A 22,365-nucleotide genomic window follows, 5' to 3' on the forward strand; every position below is an offset into this window, starting at 1 on the left:
AAGTTCAGTTTTTTTAAATTGAATCATAAAGCAGTATAATTCAGTTTTTAATAAAAACAGTTTAGTTTTTATAGTACAATATAGTATAGATAATCTATAGTTTAGTACAATTAGATTAATTATGCCCAGCTCTATCTCTACTTTGTGTACACTTATGATTGCTAATCATAAGCTACTTAACCATAAGAACAGCTTGGCATATATATATATATATATATATATATATATATATATATATATATATATATATATATAAAAGGATTTAACTCCCAATACTTTGGATGTAAAAGTAAGAAGTGAAAAATAAGGTTTATTTTCATTTCACAGGTAGAGTTGGTAAGGAGATTTGGAAGATGCGTGATAGAGTTGGAGTCTTGCAATTAATAACATCACATGAGACAATCATCGATAATCCAATTACATGAAACACAGTTGGCAACAAATCATGTTTTACGTGCATCTCTTGTTACAAAAAGCCTCCACGAAAATGACATCTTTGAAATCAGCATCCCCAGCTAAACTTTATATATATAATTTTCGTAATTATATAGTGAACTAAACCATGAAAAGGATAGTGATTTTACTTTTTAATTTCAACAAAATATTTTTTTCATAATTATATTATTAATACAAAATATTTTAAAACTTGTATAAAATTAAAATACGGTCAAAAGAACTTGAAGATGAATAAATAATAATTAACAAAACGTACGTTCGGTTAATAAACTACTAATTTGGTTGGTCAGTATAATCGTATCTTTAAAGTAATAACATTATACAAGTCAAAATATCCAATATCTATCATTTTAGTGTCCGAGTTAGTATCTTATTAATATTGAAAACTAATTTGAAACCTTTTCTTTTTAATTCGAGAAACTATGTGATATGATTTTTAATATTTAAAAGAGTTAATAATATTTTCAAGAAAAATAAAGATTTCAATTTTGTCAACTCATCATTCTCCTCCAACTTTCTTTATCTGTGTCCCTTTTTTTGTTTTTCTTTTTTTGTTTCTTTGTATTTACGTCAAGGCTTTCAACTTGGCTTTAAGGAGACAGGGGACACGAAGTCAGTGTCATGATCTCTAACTTTAAAAAAGAGAGTTCAATTGGTCAAAGTACTTTTCACTATGTCCAAATTTGTTAGGTTAGTTTCTTCCAAGTCCAAATTGGCTTCAAAATGATCGTGAACCGTGAAAGCCACTTACCACAATATTTATTTGGCCTACATCACATAACTTTTTTACTTAACCTTTTATTGCTAGTCAAAGGAGAAGGCTTTCCCAGCATTAATTGCAATGTTAAAGAAATAAAATAAGCAGAAGCTGCTATATATCTTTTCCATTTATCATTTTGTTCTGACTCATCGTTGTAAGAACTTTCAACCAGAACTTCCAATCTTGAATAAGTGTACGACCAAAAGAAAATATATGTTCTAATATTAAAATAGGTGTAAAATATATATAATTGTACATGAAATACACCATCGAATAGAATCACAAGCTTGAATAAGAGAAATATACATAGATTTCTCGATTATTGCAACAAGACCATATTTAAATTATCATCTAAAATACATGTCTATGTCTACACTATAACCTGAAGATTTTCCTTCTTGATGTCTTGTAATTGCTGGTTTGCTTCAAATTTGATATATTTATACCACTTGGCCAATGCAATGTAAATTACAAGATCAGCAGCTGTTAGTGCTGCTAAGAGGAAGAAGAATCTGTCCAAATGTCCGAGGTTTAGGTTTCCTGGTATCCATCCAGGTATGTCATTTTTGGTAGAGATTTTCATGACAATAGCAACAAGCAAACTACTTACGTAGTTTCCTAGTGATATTGATGTCATGCACAGTGCACTGCCAAAGCTTTTCAATCCTTCCGGTGCCTGTCCGTTGAAGAACTCCAACTGAGGCACGTACATGAAAACCTCTGATGCTCCTGTGAGTACATATTGTGGCACTTGCCAAAATACGGACAATGAACTCGACCCATCGCATTTAACACAGTCTTTTATTGCATACTTCAGCCTGAATTTCTCCACCAACCCTGCTGAAACCATGGCCATGATTGCAAGGACCAGACCAATTCCCATCCTTTGAAGCTCTGTGAGTTTGGATTTCATTGTTTTCGCCACAAAAGGGTCAAGAGCGTGCCTGTAAACGAAGATGAAAAAGGCCACTCCTAATATGTCGAAGCTGGACATGCTCGCTGGAGGAATGTTAAAACCTGGAATTCCAGTGTCCATAGCATCTCCTTGCACCACATAGAGTGATGCCATTTGAGCAAAAACAACCGAGTACATTATGGTGCATAGCCAAATTGGGAGTAGTCTTAGTACGCATTTCACTTCTTCTACTTGTGTCACAGTCGATAGACGCCATGGACTGCGTTTATTCTCCTCTATCTGCTCCAAATCTTTTGATGTCGCAAATGCTGCTTTATCTAAGAACCTGACAAAAATCAGTATAAAATTTCATCAATGACTTCCTGATATATACTTGCTCAAAAACAAATTTTGTCGAAATAATTCCAAATATGATTAACGATGATGTACACACCTAAATCCTTGTGTGTGGAGCATTTTTCTCCTTCCATTGGGTGAGGATTCTTCAACCTCATAAAGTTTATCTTGAACTGATACCTTGACCTTCCATTTTTTTGCTGCAGCAACAAAAACTTGGGCAACTCTAGGTAGAGGGTTTCCAACAGGCTTAAAGTATCTGTACCTTCGTGTGCCACAAAGGAACAAAATCAATGCAATAGCAGCAGATGCAGTTGATGCCCAGAATCCCAAAGTCCACTGTCCCTTATCCTCAAAATAATCCAAGACGGTGTTTGAGAAGAGGGAGCCAAGGTTCAAAGCCAAATAGAAGTAGCTAAAAAATGCTACTTTTGAAAGCTGTTCCTTGGGATCCCCTTCATCGAATTGATCAGCCCCAAATGTGGCTATGTTAGGCTGATATCCTCCGTTTCCCAAGGCAACCAGGTATATGGAAACATAGAAGAAAACCGTTTGATAGGATGAGTGTGATCCACACAGTAATTCTTTGTCACCACAACCACTCGGCTTCAATAGGAATATGTGAGATGACAATGATAACAAAACCAAACCCTGTCGTATCAAAATCATTAATTCCCTTTAATACAAGAGGTATATCATCACACCAAACTCTTTGCTCATGCTTAGTTCATCCAAATTAAGCTAATTTCGTTTTTTTTTTGAACAAGTGTAACATAAATTTTATGTTATGTTAATTTAATTCACTTGATGTTCTATTTTTACTTTAACATTCCTCTGCTTTTATAACAGGAAAAAAATATCAAAATCGCCTTATCTCATCTTTATATTATCAAATTTTAACAGGAAAGATATTTAGTTCCCAAAACCCGAAGCTGATGGATAAGTACTTACGATGACAAAAATGAGTTGGAAGATGGCGCAGGTGACGTACCTTCCCCAGTAAGAGTCACTGAGGAAGGCTCCAAGAAGAGAAAAGATGTAAACAGTGCCAGTCCACTTGCTAACGTTGTTTGCTGCATCAGCATTGTCTTGACCCATCACTCGAGTCAAAAACAAAACCAGATTCACTCCCACTCCAAAGAATGCCAACGTTGCAAGACCTTGATTCACTGTTACAGTAAACAACACATCACTCCATCATGAAATATTATTTAATCACAATTTTTGCTTCTTATTTATATATATACTATATTTCTTCACTACAAACACAAATTCCATAAAATATGAAATAGACATGGAACTATATACATATAAAATATATCTAATATAAAATATATCGAATAGTAAAAGATCTAATAGTAAAAGATTTTTTGAAATAGTATCAAAAACAAATTCGTAAAAATTTTGATGTAGTATAAAACGAATAATATCTTACTAACGAGAATATCTATTATTTTATTTATTTATTTACTTTTAATATTTCTTTTTATTTTATGAGTGTTTCTAATTTAATTTAATTTTTCACTTCTTAATATTATAACTATATTTATTTAGGACGTTGTTATTTTATTTGTTTGTTAATCTTATGATTATTTTTGGTTAATGATGAATTTCTAACCTTGCTTTATCTATGTATTAGTTTTATAACTATCTTTGTCCTTAATTTTACCTAATTTATTTAGTTGATTACTTTATAATTATATTTTTCTGAATAAGATGTCTTTTAAATTTTATTTATTTGATAATAATAATAATTATTTTTTATGCTCTTTTAAATTTATTTTATTTAATTATTTTATGTTATTTAATTAATGTTTTTATATTTCTTAATTTTAGTATTTATTCACTTTTGGATTAACAAATCAAAATAATATAAAAATGTTAAAGAATAATAAAAAGATAAATTTCATGATATTGGGATTGAAAGTTTAACTTTAAGATTTAAATAGAAAATACTATTCAAAATAAAATAATTTATGTTTGTATTAACAAGAATACAGTTCATTTATATGAATTAGTACTCCCTACGAAACCAATTCAAATATTTTTAATACAAAACAAAAATAAAATAGATAGATGAAATTTTAAAAGTAATAATATATATATATATATATATATATATATATATATATATATATATATATATATTATATTGGGTTTGCTAATTTATATAACTTCTTAAAGTGTATTAAATTTTAGTTGACAAAAATATCTTTATATATTATAGATTTTAAGTTTTAAAATTAAGGATATTTGAATAATTTATAATTTTTTTTATTTTTTTATTTTAATATCTAAGTTAGCAAATCCATATATATATATATATATATATATTTGTTTTAATATTATATTATACTATATTATTTTCTATCTTTTTCTTGTATTTTACTAAAATAAAAATATTAATTTAAAAAGATAGAAATACTACTAAACTTTTCAAATTTTCTACACTTTCTTTTAGACATAAGTTGTTCTACAAACTTGATTAGGAGTGTCAAAACGGTTGCGTCGTCTGATGGGCCCTTAAGTAAAAGGTGGGTCGGGCCAGGAATTTTACCCTGCCAGTTCTGACCCGTTTGTCCACCGGTGTTGGGTTGTAGGTAGATTGATCATCGATTGACATGTGGTATCAAGTATAACGGACTGAACGTGATTCGTATCAATATTTTTTGTTTTTTACTTTTTCAACTTTATTAATAGTTAACATAAATAATGAAAGCAAAAGTTTTTAAGAGTTGATTTTCATTAATGAATATGTAATTTGTATTTATATATTATTGTTGTATACTTCTCTTTATCTGTTCTTTTCTAATCAATAATTTATTAAACAATCAAGAACAATCAAATTAAAAAAAAAAGAAAACAAAATGTTTTTCTTAAAGAAAAGACTGGTCAAAGTTGGTCCATTAATTCTCCATTTTTCTTTATAAAGAAGAAGATCATTACATTATATTATTCTAGAAAAAAAAGTTGAAATGAATAAACGAATATATATGAGTTTAGTTAAGTACCTAAAATCAAAAATCCAGTAACCCAAGTGCCAGTTCTTTTCCGAAGTGCAGGATGACCACGGCTATCAATTGCTCCATCTGACGTGCAAACGTAGTCGTCTCTGCTCGTCTTTCCCTTCATTTTCTCCTATATAGTATCATCAAATAATATTAGATCTTAGTTTGACCGGAATCATAGCTGCACACACTTATGTCTTCTTTAACCGTTTCAAAAATTATATATATTTTAATTATTTTTTTAAATTGACCCATTAACATATATAAAAATTAGTCCTGTTAATTAACTTTTTTCTGCATAAGTGAATAATATATTTTTAAAATAATTTTCTGAATAAATTTAACTTTCAGATAAATTAATTTTAGGAATTTCACATTTCCGAATGGAAAAGAAAAATCAATTATTATATGTTGGTATTAAATTAGGCATTTAGCTAACTTTCTTTATTTCGCAAGTTCATAATTTTAATTTTAAAAAGATTAATTATGAAAGGCATTAATGATAGAGTAGGTATTGTTATTTAAAGAGAATTAATCTTTTATCACGGAAGGACTGAAAAAATAGGAGTTGTTTGGCATTTATTAATGACAATTGACTGTTTGAATCGGTAGGTTTATCAGACGTAGGAATAAGGAAAAGAGGAGAAGATTGAAAAGACGGAAAGATAGAAATGGTGCATGCATGATTATTAATATCTGTATAATTGTGTTAAAAACGCAAAAGAACAATGTTTGAGCAAAAGATATGCATGCCCTCGAGGTTTTCGATGATCCATTTGAAGTTTCACATGTTGTTACATGTGGTGTTACATGTTTCACAATATTCATGCATGCATTAGGTCAAACGATGAGGATCATTTCAACTACATGGATTAAAACAAAAGTTGACGAAAAGCAACACGAATCACGAAATGAAAATTTTGAAAAAAGTGAACATAAAACTGACCTTTTTATCAAAATAGAAACAGGGCATTGCTGTAGTTAGTGTTGGACGATATGGATGTGAACAGTGGACGTGGAAGAGATATATGTGTTTGTTAATGAGAAGGGATAGATGAGAGAAGTTGAAGAATATCGAACATTTATATATAGAAATTAAAGCTTAGGACAAAGAAATAAAGAGAAGGTTAGGGATGGAAAATGCAAAAAGTATGGTACTATGTTTTTCTTTTTAGAAGAAGGTGATATAGTTTATATTTTAGGTATACCTTAGGCATGCTGTCATAGTTGAAATAATTGTGCCCAACTTGATTCTTCTAAATTATATAGGGAAATTTATATAAACATATTTCCTTTTAGAATTTTATTCCTTATTATGAACTATTAACCTAACTTAAAATTATGAGATAGCTCGTAAATTGAATCGCTCGGTCTAGTTTAAGTCCATCGAATTAGGACACGCCATAACTGCTTCTAGAATTTGAACATTATTATTTTACGCAATTTTGTATAAGCATTGACAATCATGCTACAAGATGATATCGGCCACAAACGTTTCTCACGTGTCGGCCTATTATCATTCTCATTACATTAGAAAATAATCAAGTGATAAAAATACATAGTTGGTAGACTTGATTGTATATGTCTTATCATTATTTTCGACGGTTGTAAATCTATAGTCTATCATACAGTCTAAAATAACTTTTTTAGATTATATTTGAAATCATGGTCTATTATTATATGATTCTTCAAATAATCGTAATATATTATAATTTATGGACTATAATTTTTTTAATAGTATTATCATTTATAGACTAAAGTTATCTAAATAACAGTAATTTGTTGCCACTTATAAACTATAAATCAGAGTTTATTATCGTTTATAAATTATGATTGCTTACATAATTACTTATCCTATTTTATTATCACTTATAGAATATGATTTTGTCAATAATCGTAATCTATTATTTATAGACTACAATTCTTCAAATAAGTGTAATTTATTATTACTTATAAATTAAAATTCTTTTAATAACTATACTTTATTATTCTTTTGGATTTTTTTAATATATATATAGTTTTAGTTTATCTATTCCTACTGAAAGAAACCAAATAAAAATCAATGGATCTGAGTTAGTTTGTCCTTCAACATAGTATATCCGAATATGAACTAAAAAAACGTTATTTAAGGTTTGCTTATATAAAATGAAACTATGAGTTTTTGTATTGAATCTAACACTTGAAACTAAAGTTCACTCAATAACTTAGTCACAAAATCAAACAACCTACTTGTGTGTATATACGATAAACCAGTTATAGAAAATTATTCTAAACAACATATTCAAATAAATATTATCATAATAACACATAATAATTCATAACAAAATAGATATTATCATACACAAATTTAAATGCATTAAAATATGTGGGGAGGAATATAAACTTAAGAACATGCTTGACCGCAAACGTGAGTAACACCAATGTGGGTAAAATTAATCACGTAGAAGGTAACAATAATGTGGGTGGCCACTACGACGTAAATAGCCTAACACAAACAAGTGTGTAGGGTTTTGGGTGAGGAAAAAGTAGAAAAACAAATGAAGGAGGAAAGAGATATAAACTTGAATGGAGGACAATAAGGGTGACACCAAGTTAAAGTAAGAAGAAGAAGAAAGGAAGAGCTTATCTTTCATGTCGAATAGGAAAAAATTGTGTTCAATAACAACAATAGACAATAATAGCTTTAAATTATTCAAGACAGTATAAGCTATATTCACTTAAAACTATAGTCTATCTCACTATATAATACAATTCATTCAAATAACCATAGTTTATAATTAGATAAATTATGATTTTAATTGAACCATAGTCTATTCTTTGTCAATAACTTAAAAAATGTCATTACTTCAGTATAAACTATATTTTTTAAATAATTGTATGTAATTTCACATATATGTACTAATGTAGGTAAGTAATTAGGTATACATTATTAAGATATTATGAATAGTGAAGATAAGGATATGGATTCTTTATATTATCTAATTATTTTACATTATTTTGAGAAGGAGAAAAATATTTTTGAAAAAATTGTAATAGATTTTATTTCTATAAAGTTATCTTAGTTCTTGTAAGAACATTTAACTTTTATTATATAACTATGTTAAAAGGATTATATAGTATTATTAAGGAACATGAACTTTTAAACAATAATTATCAACTTAAGTTTGAAAGAATCTTAGAAATTAGACAACATTGTTGGTTGATAAGAAAGATTAGAATGATGTGAAGAATTAGTCTATAAAAGAGATTGAGACATTGAACTGAAAATAACTCAAATATAAAGGAGGTTGGAAAATAATAAAAACGCATCACATATAGCTTGGAAAAACTTAGGAAAAGCATAATGAAATTGCTTTTGCTAATAGAAATTAAGGGCATAGGTCCATTGTTAACCTTGATTTAAACTAAGTAGGTTTATGGGTTGGTCCAATATTTTCAAGTAAATGTCGGTTTTACTTTCTTACATCTGTATGATTCCCATTCAATATATACACAGTATATGCTATTTTATTTGTTGCATTGGATCTGATCGTAGCGTGATCATTAAGATACGTTAGCTAATTAAATAAATTATAATTAGTCAAACAATAAAGGCGTACTTATATCTATATTAATAAAAATAATAAAGAAGGAAAATTAAATAAAATACATACAATACTAAACGTGTAAAAAGGGTGTAAAATGGTATCAAAGTGCGTTAATCAATGTTTAACTACGTTCCAAAGTAATGTATCAGATTTTAATATATAATAACAATTGTGTGTCAATGAGATGTGATCCACACAAGAAATAGAACAATACAATAAGTTTTATTAGATACAAAATGCTCTCATATACATTTTAATACTTATGAGGAAATTGGTGAATATCCATCAATATTAACTAAAAATAGCTTAAATGATTTTAAAAATATTTAAGTCATAATCTTAAATTATGCTGACATTTTCCGAAAGTTGTTAAAGACTAAAATAAAGTAAAAAGAAAATACATGAAATTTTTTTGTTAATTAATAAGTAGTAAAATTAAGTATTTTTATAACAGTCCGCTAATCATTCGTATATATCCGTAATTTGTGTGGGTGTCGATTTTTATTTTCTTTCATAAACATTTAATGCTAATTTCTTTTATTTGTTTCGCGAATTTTAAGGATTAGTTATAATCATCACCAAATCCAATTCAATCCAAAATCTTTTTTTTTATCTATTGTTTATCATTATCCAATCCAAAATCTACCTTTTTTTCTTCTTCTATCAGTTATCACAATGCTTAATTGAACCCAAAATCTAATTTGTCTACTTCTATTGATGATGTCTTGTTTGATAGATTAAGTAAATTATTTTTATGTAAATGAATACTAAATAACCTTAATATATTTTTATGGGTGCAATCAAACCCATTAGATTTTACAAGACAGATACAATTTACAAAAATTAAAGGCGGTTTAAAATTTGGGTTGATTCATTTTAAAAAATTAAAAGCTATTTAAAATTTGAATTATGCGCATAATTTTATTAACATGTTCTAACAAAAAGTATAAATAACAATAAAAGTAGTACTATTATAATATTATAATAAGATAACAACATTCAACTAGAACTATTCTTTCATATATATATATATAACATATGGACATTTTTATTATTTGTCGGTGAACTTTTATTAAATTTTAAAAAAGAAATATTTCTTTCGTTGTTAATTACAGAACTTTTCAACTAATTTATTAAACGAAAGAAAAAAGAAGACATGCAAGTAAATAAAAAATACATTATTTATCTAATGAAACCTTACTACGTCAATTCAAATTTAAACCATTACAATAACATTTTCATATTCACAAAATTATCGAATCATGTTAAGTGATTAGTTTTTAAAGCATCTAGATATAGGTTGTCGTCCTTGGACCATGAATATATATCTTCATGCACTAGTATTTCATATTCAAAATGAAAGCTTTATTTCCCATAAATTGGTCAAAAGTTTCGTTTCTTCTGTCTTGCTTTTATTAGTCCACTCATCAAATCACCATGGTTATTTAGTCAACCTTTGTTTGGTGCCAGTCACATTGGGATATAATTACTTTGCAAACAAATTATTGACGTGATCTTTGTTTATAAGCTATAAAAGTTTGTCTATTTTCAAAAAAGAAATACTAATTTTAATCATAAACAAATATTTTGTGTTGAAATTTTTTAATTAAGTGAAAACAATGATAAAATAAACAAAATTATTATTATTCCTTCTATAAATATTATCAATTAAACGTAAGAAGGACTAACGTATTAGATGTTTTATATATAAACAAAATAAAATAAGACACAACCTGTTTCAGTAGGGATGTGGAGACCAAGATACGAACCTAACAACCTTACTCTCTTCCTTCTCTGTGCTGCTTTCACTATGTTGTCTTTCTCTCTTCTCCAAGTCTCTGAGTAAGGTGGGCTGGGTACCTGCAAAGTCACTCCGACGCTCAAGTCAATAGGGGTATTTTTAGAACAACCAAATCTTTCTTAATTTTCTCTTAGGGGAAAAACGTACCTTTTTTCTGGTGTGCTTTGTATATTTAAATTAACATAATAAACCGTTTACCTGAAAATCCGGTCGGTTACTGAAATTGACTGTTTAGAAGTTGTAACCATCATATCGTGTGCTGATATCGAGTCAATTACTTCCGTGATATATGGCCGTGATTCACGGCGCTGTGTAGCCAAGATGTGTAACTGCTTATCTGTAACCGCTAGATCACGATGTCGCATACTGTATGTCGATCATCATTCGTGTCGACCTAAGTGGACGACGTGTCGCACATATGCTTCATGTCGGTTGTCGAGCCTCAACTGGTCGACAACGGGCATGAGAATGTCCTGCAGTGGTTTAATTGTCGTCGGGTTATTGGTCGACAATTGGAGGATTAGGTATCCTATAGTACATGCCCCCCAAGTCCGAGTAAATGGATGATGACATAGTTATGAAGGACTTTTGAGTATTGTTTGAAGAATCGAGGAGACGTGGAGGAAACGAGGTGACGTGGAGGAAACGAAAAGGCGTGGATGAAACGAGGATGCGTAGGTGCCAGCTGTGCGCGGCGTTACGAAAGTTAGGGTTTTCCCGCTCTTTTAGGGAGATGATGAGGCACGAATTAGTAGCCGTTAGATTAAAAAGAATCCTATGGCGTCTGACGATTAAACGGTTTGGCGTCTTCAACACGATTTAGGAGAGGTTTATTCACTTTTGCAGAAGAGCAAACACTGAGAGTGTATACTGCAAGCGAGATTGTTTCTTCTTCGGTTTCATTGCCCTCGCTACTACGAGAATCAACCAGGTAACCTTAAAATCTCTTTCGTCTTAGAGTACTTACTGTTGATAATGGAAGGAAAGGGGCAGGACATCGGTGGCGATATGCCAGGGCCGTCATCTACGGCGGAATGTCCCGAGGTTACCACTATACCTCATGGGGAAGAGGCTTTTGTATACGGGAATGTGTGTGGTGAGGGTCCCGGGGGACGTGCGATATCTCTGACCAGCGGAGATGAGTATGCGTTGGCGACGCGTGAGGTGAAAGAACTTAGAAGTCAATTTAGGAGTAGGGCTGTAATAACAAACTGGATTGAGGATAGTTGTCTGTTGAGAACCCTAGAGTATCAAACGTGTGTAAAGTTGATAGCCTGCCGGGATGACGAAAGGGTATGCTATGGTAGGGAAAATGCTTCTGATGATTTCTTCTATTGTTATGCTGCCTTGTTTTACGATTTGTATGTGAGGTTACCGTTCACTACATTCCAAATGGATGTTCTGCGCACCCTAAATGTTGCGCCGAGTCAGTTGCATCCTAATAGTTGGGGGTATGTGCAGGCTTTCGCCGTAGTATGTCGGGCATTAGATATTAGGCCTACTGTAGGTTTGTTTCTATATTTCTTTAGATGTCGACCGGTGGCCACGAAGGGATGGGTATCATTGATTTCAGAACCGGGTAATACCCTACTAGAGCTTTACTTGCAATCATATAGAGGGTTTAAGGAGAAGTTTTTCAAGGTGTCGATCACCGATGTTGGTCGACGGTTCTTTTTCGATGGGGAGGGGAATCCCAGATTTCCCTTATACTGGACACAGGAGCCTCTGAGGTTTACCTCGTGGTCGGAAGATAAGATGACGATCGAAGAGTTGGAGGCTTTAAGTGTGTTGACCTCGTTGCCACGCCCCTTCTCTTCTCGTCAGATTATAGAGTGCCTCGAGTTCGATGACGCGGGGGCGAGGGTGTTTGGTATGTGCCTTTGCTTATCATTTTTGTAAATTGTTATGTTGTTGCTGACCATTCTGGATGGGTTTTGGTGTTTTGCAGAGATAATGGGGAGGAAAGGAAGTGGTCGCAGCTGGTTTCATGCCATCGACAACGAGAGGGATGAAGGTAATCGTCCGGGGTCGTCCGTTGGGCAACAACGCCCCCAGGCGCCACCAGCTGGTCCACCTCCAGTCGTAGTGGCGTCGACTGAGGAGACAACATTAGTTGAGGTGCCCCTCGTGCGCAAAAGGAAAGCCAAGACAGTCGACATCAACCGCGAGGCATCAAAGAAAAGTAGGGAGGTGGTTGAAGAAACTGAACGCCCCCTTCCGCTGGGCATATGGGATCGTGCCTTCATGCCGGGTCATAGGGTGGACCTCAACATGGATGCTTCAGAGAAGAAGGTGATCGAAAACATGAGCGAGCAACAGATTGCTGACAGCTTGCTGGAGATGAACACACGAGCACAAGCGTTGGCTTGGCATCTAGCGTATGCTTCGGATAGGGGTCAGATGCGGTCTGAGTTAGAGAAGGTGCACGCCCAGCTGAAAGAGCTTGCCGAGATCCATGCGGGCTGTGAGGCCAGACAGAAGCGTACTGAACAACTTCTGAAGGAGGGCGAGACACTGTGGAATAAGACTCGGGAAGCTGGTGTGGCCCTCCAACAAGAACGCGATCAGATGGCAAGGGATCTGGATCAAGCGAAGAACTCAATGCTGATAGTGGCCCGAGAGAGGAACGCGCTGAAGGTAGAGGTCTTTGAAAAAAAATGAGTTGATCGAGGAGCTGAAGGATGCGATCATGGACGAACATAAGAAGGGTTTCAGGAAGGCCTTGAGGCAAGTCGGGCACTTGCTCCAGGTATCAACCAAGGGAGCTGAATTTGACGTCCGGAAGGATGTGCATGAAGGTCATCTGAAGCCCTTGAATGAAATTCCGGATGACGCTGTCCTGGAGGGGGAAGAGGATGAAGAGGTGGTCGCCAACAATGAGCCCGAGGGAGCAATGGAAGTGGACGAGCCCGCCAAGGAGACTGCTGAAGCTGTGGAAGGCGACACACCCCAAATTGTAATAGATTAGGATGTAGTAAGGATCTGTACATACATACTTGAGTATTTGGTTGACGACTATGAATGTTAAACTTTGATTATTCACGAATGCTTGACGTTGAAATAGAGTGCGCTGTTCGTTTAACTTAGCTGATTCTGCGATTGATTTGCTGTGGTGATCGCTAAGTGTGAATGTCGAGTGTATCCCGAAACAGACTGGGTGTTCAAGGGTGAACATCGGCCAGTGGGAGTGTATCCCGAACAGACTGGGTGTTCAAGGGTGAACATCGGCCAGTGGGAGTGTATCCCGAACAGACTGGGTGTTCAAGGGTGAACATCGGCCAGTGGGAGTGTGTCCCGAACAGACTGGGTGTTCAAGGGTGAACATCGGCCAGTGAGATTGCTTTCATCCCCTTTGTGTATGGAAGTGTCTGGTACGACAACCCTGTGACTCGACATTAGAGCAGTGATAAATGAATATAAGCAATAATCATGATGAAATATAATCTTTATTTGATAATTGAACTTGATAGCGTTGTAAGAAGAATGAACAAGAAATGGATGTTAACTAAAGTAATATTTAAGGTGAGTGGCGTTCCAAGTGTTGGGAACTGGTTGTCCATCAAGAAGCTGGAGACGATATGCGCCGTTCGACATGTCCTCTGCAACCCGAAAGGGTCCTTCCCAGTTAGCTGCGAGTTTGCCATGGGCTCGATTCTTCCGAGCTTCTCCCCGCTTTCGCCACACCAAATCGCCGCTTTTGAAGGTTCTGGGTTTGACCTTGGTATTGTACCGTCGAGATAGCATGCGCTTTTGGGCCTCTGCACGGATGGTGGCAACCTCACGACGTTCAGGAAGGACGTCGAGATTCGTCTGTAACTGCTCTTCATTAAGGGACATATCAGTGATTTGGCGCCTCAATGAGGGCTCGCCCACCTCGACTGGGAGCATGGCATCAGTGTCGTAGGTTAAGTTGAATGGCGTGTCCCCCGTAGATCCATGGGGAGTGCATCTGTATGCCCACAGGACCTCGGGTAGCTCCTCCACCCATAAACTCTTGGCTTCACCGAGTCGCTTTTTTAACTCTGTCAAAATGGCTTTGTTTGCGGCCTCGGCTTGGCCGTTGGTTTGAGGGTGCTCGACTGATGATGTGACATGCTTAATGCCTAAACTGTTGAGGTAATCCTCTAATTTGCGTTCGATGAATTGGCGACCGTTGTCGGTGATGATCTTCTGAGGGAGACCGAACCGACAGATGAGACGCCAAATGAACTTCTGCACTCGTTGGGCGCTGATGACGGACAGTGGCTCAGCTTCTATCCATTTTGTGAAGTAGTCAACCGCCACGAGGAGGAACTTGTTTTGCGCTTTGGCGATCGGCAGTGGTCCAACTATGTCGAGACCCCACTGGGCGAACGGCCAGGGAGAGACAATATTGTGTAAGTCTTCAGGAGGTGCACGGATGTCGTGACCATGTGCTTGACAGGAAATGCATTTCTTGACGAATATCTCGCAGTCGCGGTCGAGAGTAGGCCAGTAATATCCGGCGCGGAGAACACGTCCTCTTAATGTCCGTTTGCCAGAGTGAAATCCACATATCCCTGTGTGCAGTTCGCGCAGCACATAGTCGGCCTCTTCTTCCGAGATGCATTTCAGTAGAGGAGTGCTATGGCCGCGACGATATAGGTCGTCGCCTATACACACAAAACGCGTAATGTGTTTGGAATCAGCCGCGGTAATGCTAACACCTTTGTCCTGCCGCTCCATGAGGTCTTTGACTTTCTGCCGCCAGTCTGTTATAGGTGTCGACACATTAGTGACAAAAGCTTCCACCACAGGACGGTCGAGCGTCATTCTAATGATTGAGGATAACTGCGCTCGCTCCTTAGAATGAGTTAATTTGGACAAAAGGTCTGCTCTTGCGTTTTGCTCCCTGGGTACATGGAGGACATTAACCTCGACGAAATTGCGGAGTAAAGTCTGAACCTTGTGGAAGTAACGCAACAGCTGATTGTCCTTGACTTGATAGATTCCATTCACATGGCTGACGACCAACTTCGAGTCCATCCGACACTCTAAACGCTCGACCGACAACTCTCTAGCCAGGGATAGGCCAGCAATTAAGGCTTCGTACTCGGCTTGGTTGTTGCTAGCTGGAAACTTGAATATGATGGCTTGCTCTAGGACCAAATCATCCGGCCCCTCTAAGACGACACCGGCTCCTCCCCCCCTTTTGTCGGAGGAACCATCCACGCTGAGGAGCCATTTTGTCGTGGAATTCTCTGGGGCAGGTGTTAACTCGGCTGCGAAATCTGCCAAATGTTGACCCTTGACAGATCCGCGGGGCTCGTAGCGGAGGCCGAATTCTGACAGTTCCACTGACCAAGCAACCATTCGTCCTGCCAAGTCTGGTTTACGGAGGATCTTGGCGATGGGTTGATTTGTGCGGACTATCACTTGATGGCTCTGGAAGTATGGTCGAAGCCGGCGGGAGGCTGTGAGCAACGCCAAGGCAAACTTCTCAATGCGGGAATATCGTTCCTCGGCCCCTTGCAAAGTACGACTGATGAAGTAGATCAACTTAAGGGAGGGTGTCTCTTGTATCAAGGCGGCGCTAACCGCATACGGGGAGGCTGCAAGATACAGCTGTAAGTCGGATCCCTCGTCCGGTCGGGCCATAATTGGAGGACTGGTTAAGATGTGTTTGACAGTGCTGAATGCAGTCTCGCAATCATTGTCCCAGTGTTGAGTGGAGCCCTTTTTCAAATTCTTCAGGATGGGTTTGATGTGTTCAGCCAGTCTTGGAATAAATCTGGACAGGGCAGTAAGGCGACCCACTAGACGTTGTACTTCTCGTAGGGTTTTTGGAGCTGGCATGTCGAGCACGGCTTTGCACTTGTCGGGGTTGGCTTCAATACCTCGACGCGTGAGCATGAAACCTAAGAATTTTCCTGCGGGGACGCCGAAGGTACACTTGGCAGGATTGAGGCGCATGCTGTACCGTCGGAGCTGGGCAAAAACCTCCTTCAAATCCTGCAGGTGTTGTTCGACAGAGTTGCTGCGAATAACCATGTCATCGACATATACATCCATGCATCGTCCAATCTGGTGATGGAAAACCTTATCCATAAGGCGTTGATAAGTAGCCCCGACATTCTTCAATCCAAACGGCATTACTTCATAACAGTAATTAGCGCGTTCGATAATGAAGGCTGTCTTGCTTTGATCGGGCTCGTACATTGGAATCTGGTTATAGCCTGAGTAGGCGTCGAGGAAGCTTAGCATTACATGACCTGAAGCTCCATCTACCAGACGATCGATGCTGGGTAAGGGGTACGAGTCTTTAGGACATGCCTTATTAAGATCAGTGAAATCGACACACATTCTCCATTGGCCGTTGGACTTTTTGACCATAACTACGTTTGACAGCCACGTAGTGTACGTCAACTCTCTGATGAATTGGGCATTCAGCAGTTTCCTAACCTCAGCTTGGATAGCCTGGCGTTTCTCTTCCCCGACTCGTCGCTTCTTCTGGGCGACAGGTCGTGCCTCCCGGAAGATGGATAACTTGTGGGCCATGACCCCGGGATGGATGCCTGGCATATCAGCAGCTGTCCATGCGAACAAATCTGCGTTGTTCCGTAGAATGCGTCCCAAATCGTGCTCTTCGCTGGAGGTGAGGTCTCCGCCAATGCTAGTGGTTTTGGATGTGTCCGTCGTTAAGGACAGGAGTTTGACTTCGCCTTGTGGATGCAGACGCTCATCTACGTTGGTTCGGGGGTCTAAGTCGACTGTCGCTGCCTTGGGTCCTTTCGTCCTTCTGGTTGGGATGAAGGGAGTGATTTTTAACCCGGCGACATAGCACTGTCGAGCTGTGCGCTGATCAGCCCTCACGGTACAAATGCCACCATGGTCTGTCGGGAACTTCATGGCGAGGTGGGGAGTAGACACGATTACCCCAAACGCGTTCAGACAAGGTCGTCCTAGTAGGGCGTTGTACGATGCATTTGCCTCGACCAGCAGGAATCGAACTCGAAGTTCAGGTGCCTCCCGACTTGTTCCGAGCCGAGTTCGCAGGTCAAGGTATCCCCTGGTGTCTACTCGTTCTCCTGAGAATCCGACAATCTGCTCATTAAATGGGGCGATGAGGTCCTCAGATAGGTCCATTTTCTGAAAAGTGGACCAATATAAAATGTTGACCGAGCTTCCTTGGTCGACGAGGACCTTGCTGACATCATACCGAGCTATATTAGCCGTGATGACCATAGGATCATCATGATCAGGGTCGGGAGCATGGAAGTCAGCGTTCGTGAACGTGATGTCAGGGATCGACCGAGCCTGCCGCTCGACCATATGGACCGACTTCAACTGTCTCAAATATCGCTTCCTCGCCGAAGCCGACACGCCTCCCCCCGCGAAACCACCAGATATGGTGTCGATGCGGCCTCGGACTGAGCGTTCTCTCTCTATGCGTCGAGGTGGACTGCGCGACCGCCTACGGTGTCGATCATCTTTAGGGGGAGATCGCTGGGGACTTCGCCTAGGAGGATCTCTTCGGCGAGGAGTTGTTGCTCTAGTGGAAACTCTCTCCCTGACGTAGTTCTGGAGATAACCTGCACGAATGAGTCGTTCTAACTCGTCTTTTACTATGTTACATTCTTCCGTGTCGTGCCCACGGTTCATGTGGAACCGACAAGTTTTGCTGTTATCCGCGTTCTTTGGGGTGGCACTTCGCCGCACGGTGAGAAGTTCGGCGTGTAAGGCCTCTTCTAGCACCCTCGCCCTTGGTGCGTTGAGAGTCGTGTAGCGATCGTATTTAGACGTCCACCCCGACTCCTTCCTAGGTGGTCGATCTGGTCTGTAGTCGTTGGGGGGTCGTTTCGTTGGTTTTCTTGTCTCCTGGTTAGGGACATCCTGCTGGTGCTTCCTCCTGGAGTTACGGTGGTCTTCGATGCGGATGAATTTCGCCATAGTGGATTGGAGTTCCTCCATGGATGCTGGAGGGTCAGCATATAATTGTTCCGAGACTTGTCCCGGCCTTAAGCAGGACGACAGGTTGCTGATGATAAAGGTGGGAGTAATATCTGGCACGCGCCGGGCCGTCTCGATGTACCGCTGCATGAAAGCTTTCAGGGTCTCATCCTTCTCCTGCCTGGTATGTGTTGGAACAATCGGTACCGTTATAGAATTTTGCACAGCGGAATAACTTATAAAGCGGAAAGCGTGTTCAGTCAAACTCTTAATAAGATGGTCAGTTTTAGAAATTTAATTTTCTTAGAGACAAATTTCCAAACCGTTGATGTACGTACAATAAAATAAGTATAGGGAATAAGAAGAACAACACAGAATTTTTATCCTGGTTCGAATCAAAAGATTCTACGTCTAGTCGTTAATCACTATAAATAGTGATTAACCTTTTTCACTAAAAATTGTTTAACAGATTACAAGATAATAGACAATAAAAATGAATAGAACTACTCTACCAACTTGAAGAGAACCACTTCAGCAATCGACCAACGATTCACAAGCTTCTCCTTTCACAAGACCAGGCAGAGCACCTTGCTAACTTGAAGAGAGTCTGCTCCGACTATCGACACACGATACGCGAGCCTCTCCTTTCACAAGACCAAGCAAGGGAACAATGAACAAAGAGCTTTCTGAGAACGTTCCTCTGACACACAGTGTTCTAAGCTTTCTCAGTTCAAAAACAACGTTAACGTTCTAATTTCTCCAAAACAAAATATATAGCCAAGTACACTGAATGCCAAAGGTCAGCTCCCAACTGCCATGAATAATCGATTATTGTAAGTGATAATCGATTTATTCAAGTCCGTTATAGGTTTTCAAAAGTGTGATAATCGATTATATGAAGTGATAATCGATTATTCAAGTATGACTTGTGATAATCGATTATTGCTTCATCATAATCGATTATTGTAGTTAAAAATGTGAGTTTACAAGGTTTACAAGAATTTCCTACTACATTTAATTTCTACAAATTGCTTTTAACTAATTCTAATATCTTCTGCAACTAAAACTTCTTGTAACATCATCAAAACAAATTTCTTCAAGATTTACCAATACTCCTTATTGGTAACAATCTCCCCCTTTTTGATGATGATCAAAAATTCAATTTTAAAAGCAAATTTGGCTTACCTGCAAAACATACAAGCTAACAAACAACAACAAGGTTAGCAATACCTGTAATAATTTATACTTCTCCCCCTTTTTGATCAGAAGCAAAAAGATCAGATGTTAAAGGCTCCCCCTAAATATGATCTCCCCCTTAATTAATCAAAGGATGCATATAATCAAGAGATCATTTTATTTATGAAAATAAAGATTACATTGGAAGAAGACACATAACAGACTGAATTATAACATAGATGAAATGGCAAGTAAACAACAAAACAGTCTTACAGAGAACCTATATCTAAAACTCAGGACTAGGAGATCTCTCGGGAGGTTGAATGTTGAGATGATGCTCGATGTTAGAAAGGCGAACATCAAGATCAAGAAATTGATCAACCATGTACTCTTCAACAGATCGTTGCCAATCATAAATCTCCTCAAAGTGAGTCTTTTGTGCAAGACTCATATCCTCCAATTGTTTAGATAACCTTGCAAAATGTTCTTCCATAGAAGTTGAGGAAGAAGAGGGTATGTTGGATGGTCCAGCATCAGATGGAGCAGCAGCACTTACTGGGTCAGCCATATGAGTGTCCATGTCATCATCTTCATCGACATCAGGATGATCATCATCTTTGTGAATAAGGACTCTGCCTCTAGTAATGAATCCCATCTGACGAAAGGTAGTATCGCCAATTTCCGAGCCAACAACTTGAGTGGCTTGGACAAGTTCTCCTTCAACATTGACACCTTTGTACTCCAAGATTCTAGAAATAAGAAGAGCATAAGGAAGGTGATAGGAAGGGGATTTCTTAGCTTTTACCATAGTGTCAGCAATGAGAGCAGGCCAATCGATGTGTATGTGATTTAGGATCCCATACAGAAGAAGTAGATCCTGTTCAGAGCATTGAGCATGATTGGTTGCTCTAGGACATAGGATCCAGACAAGTAAGTAGTGAATCATCCTTTCTTCAACCTTGAAACCCCCAACAAGCAATTGCCTTCGATTAGTCTGTTGTTCAGGGTGACGTAGGAAGGATTGGAAGGTCAATAATCGATCGAAATCTTGGAGTCCGAGATGAACTTTGACAGCATCATCCCAGATGGGTAGTTGGGCAACGTTGGTCCACACATCATCATCTAAAATTATGCGGACACCCTTGACTTTAGTGGAAATAATCCCATCTCGATATCTCATGTTGAAATAGAACACTCTGATAAGATCGGGATAAATGCAACCTTTTTGCTCCACCAGATTTGAGAGTCCTTGATCATTAAAAAGCTCTGGAAATCGAAATCCATAGAAACGGAAAAAATCAAGGCGAATATACTTTACCGCCATGATTCTTCTCTCTTGCCAGGAAGTAACATAGTCCGTATGTTTCTCTTGATCTGAAATCCATCCATCAATAGTTGCCGGACGTGGTTGAGAGGAAGAGGATGCTCCAACAGTTCTGCGGCGATGTCTCCTTGAATCTGCCATGGAGAAAGGTTGAGGGAGTGATGTTTGAGAGATTGAGTAAAATTGGAGAGATTTGAAGCTCAAGATTTTGATTTCAGCAGTTTCTGGGAGCAAAGAGATGGCCAATAATCGATTATTGGGGCCTATTTATAAGAAGAAGGGAAAAACTAGCCGTTTATAGCCGTTTGGAGCCGTTATGGGAGGCTCCAACGGCTTTATTTTCGAAACTGTTTGCGTGATAATCGATTATCGTAAGTGATAATCGATTATCGGCTCATTGGTCTCTTTCCAGAAATTGTGCGATAATCGATTATGTATGAAGATAATCGATTATTTGCTCATGATTTTCCAGGGAGGAGTTTGAAGATTCATAATCGATTATGGGGTAAGATAATCGATTATCTTAGTGTAGAGGATGTATCTCAGGTTTGTAATAATCGATTATGACCTGATGATAATCGATTATTAACGCTGATCTTATGAAAATTTGCAAAGAACCATAAATGTGGAGTCTAAGACATGTCTAATACCCCTAACTCTCTTCTAAGCTCATAGAATCTATCTTTAGGCAGGGCTTTAGTAAAGATATCAGCTAATTGATGTATCGTGTCAATGTATTCAATTTGGCAATCTCCCTTTTGAATGTGATCTCTCAAGAAATGATGTCTAATTTCAATGTGCTTAGTTCTTGAGTGCATTATGGGGTTCTTAGTTAGGTTGATAGCACTAGTATTATCACATTTCAAAGGAATGTGATCAAGGAAGATATCAAAATCCTCCAGTTGCTGTTTCATCCATAAGATTTGGGCACAACAATTTCCAGCAGCAATGTATTCAGCTTCAGTAGTAGATAAAGCTACACAAGCTTGTTTCTTTGAATGCCAAGACACTAAAGAACAACCCAGAAAATGACAAGTGCCACTAGTACTTTTCCTATCAATTTTACAGCCACCATAGTCTGCATCAGAATAAC

The 22,365-nt window shown here is 37.3% G+C and overlaps 2 protein-coding genes across 2 annotated transcripts; both read right to left on the reverse strand.

Annotated features, from left to right (window-relative positions):
- Positions 1-1,421: 1,421 nt before the first annotated feature.
- Positions 1,422-6,513, reverse strand: LOC108328514 (protein NRT1/ PTR FAMILY 7.3). Its single transcript, XM_017562391.2, has 5 exons — positions 6,423-6,513; positions 5,480-5,606; positions 3,420-3,637; positions 2,566-3,119; positions 1,422-2,457 (listed from the first exon to the last, which is right to left on the reverse strand). Exons 1-5 carry the CDS (start codon positions 6,447-6,449, stop codon positions 1,587-1,589), a joined length of 1,797 nt encoding a protein of 598 aa, XP_017417880.1. The 5' UTR covers positions 6,450-6,513; the 3' UTR covers positions 1,422-1,586.
- A 7,852-nt stretch (positions 6,514-14,365) lies between these two features.
- LOC128195193 (uncharacterized) lies at positions 14,366-21,413 on the reverse strand. Its single transcript, XM_052872258.1, has 3 exons — positions 20,609-21,413; positions 20,505-20,563; positions 14,366-18,949 (listed from the first exon to the last, which is right to left on the reverse strand). Exons 1-3 carry the CDS (start codon positions 21,411-21,413, stop codon positions 14,366-14,368), a joined length of 5,448 nt encoding a protein of 1,815 aa, XP_052728218.1.
- Between the last annotated feature and the right edge of the window lie 952 nt (positions 21,414-22,365).

Source organism: Vigna angularis, chromosome 2, assembly GCF_016808095.1.
Source record: "Vigna angularis cultivar LongXiaoDou No.4 chromosome 2, ASM1680809v1, whole genome shotgun sequence".
Lineage (NCBI taxonomy): Eukaryota > Viridiplantae > Streptophyta > Magnoliopsida > Fabales > Fabaceae > Vigna > Vigna angularis.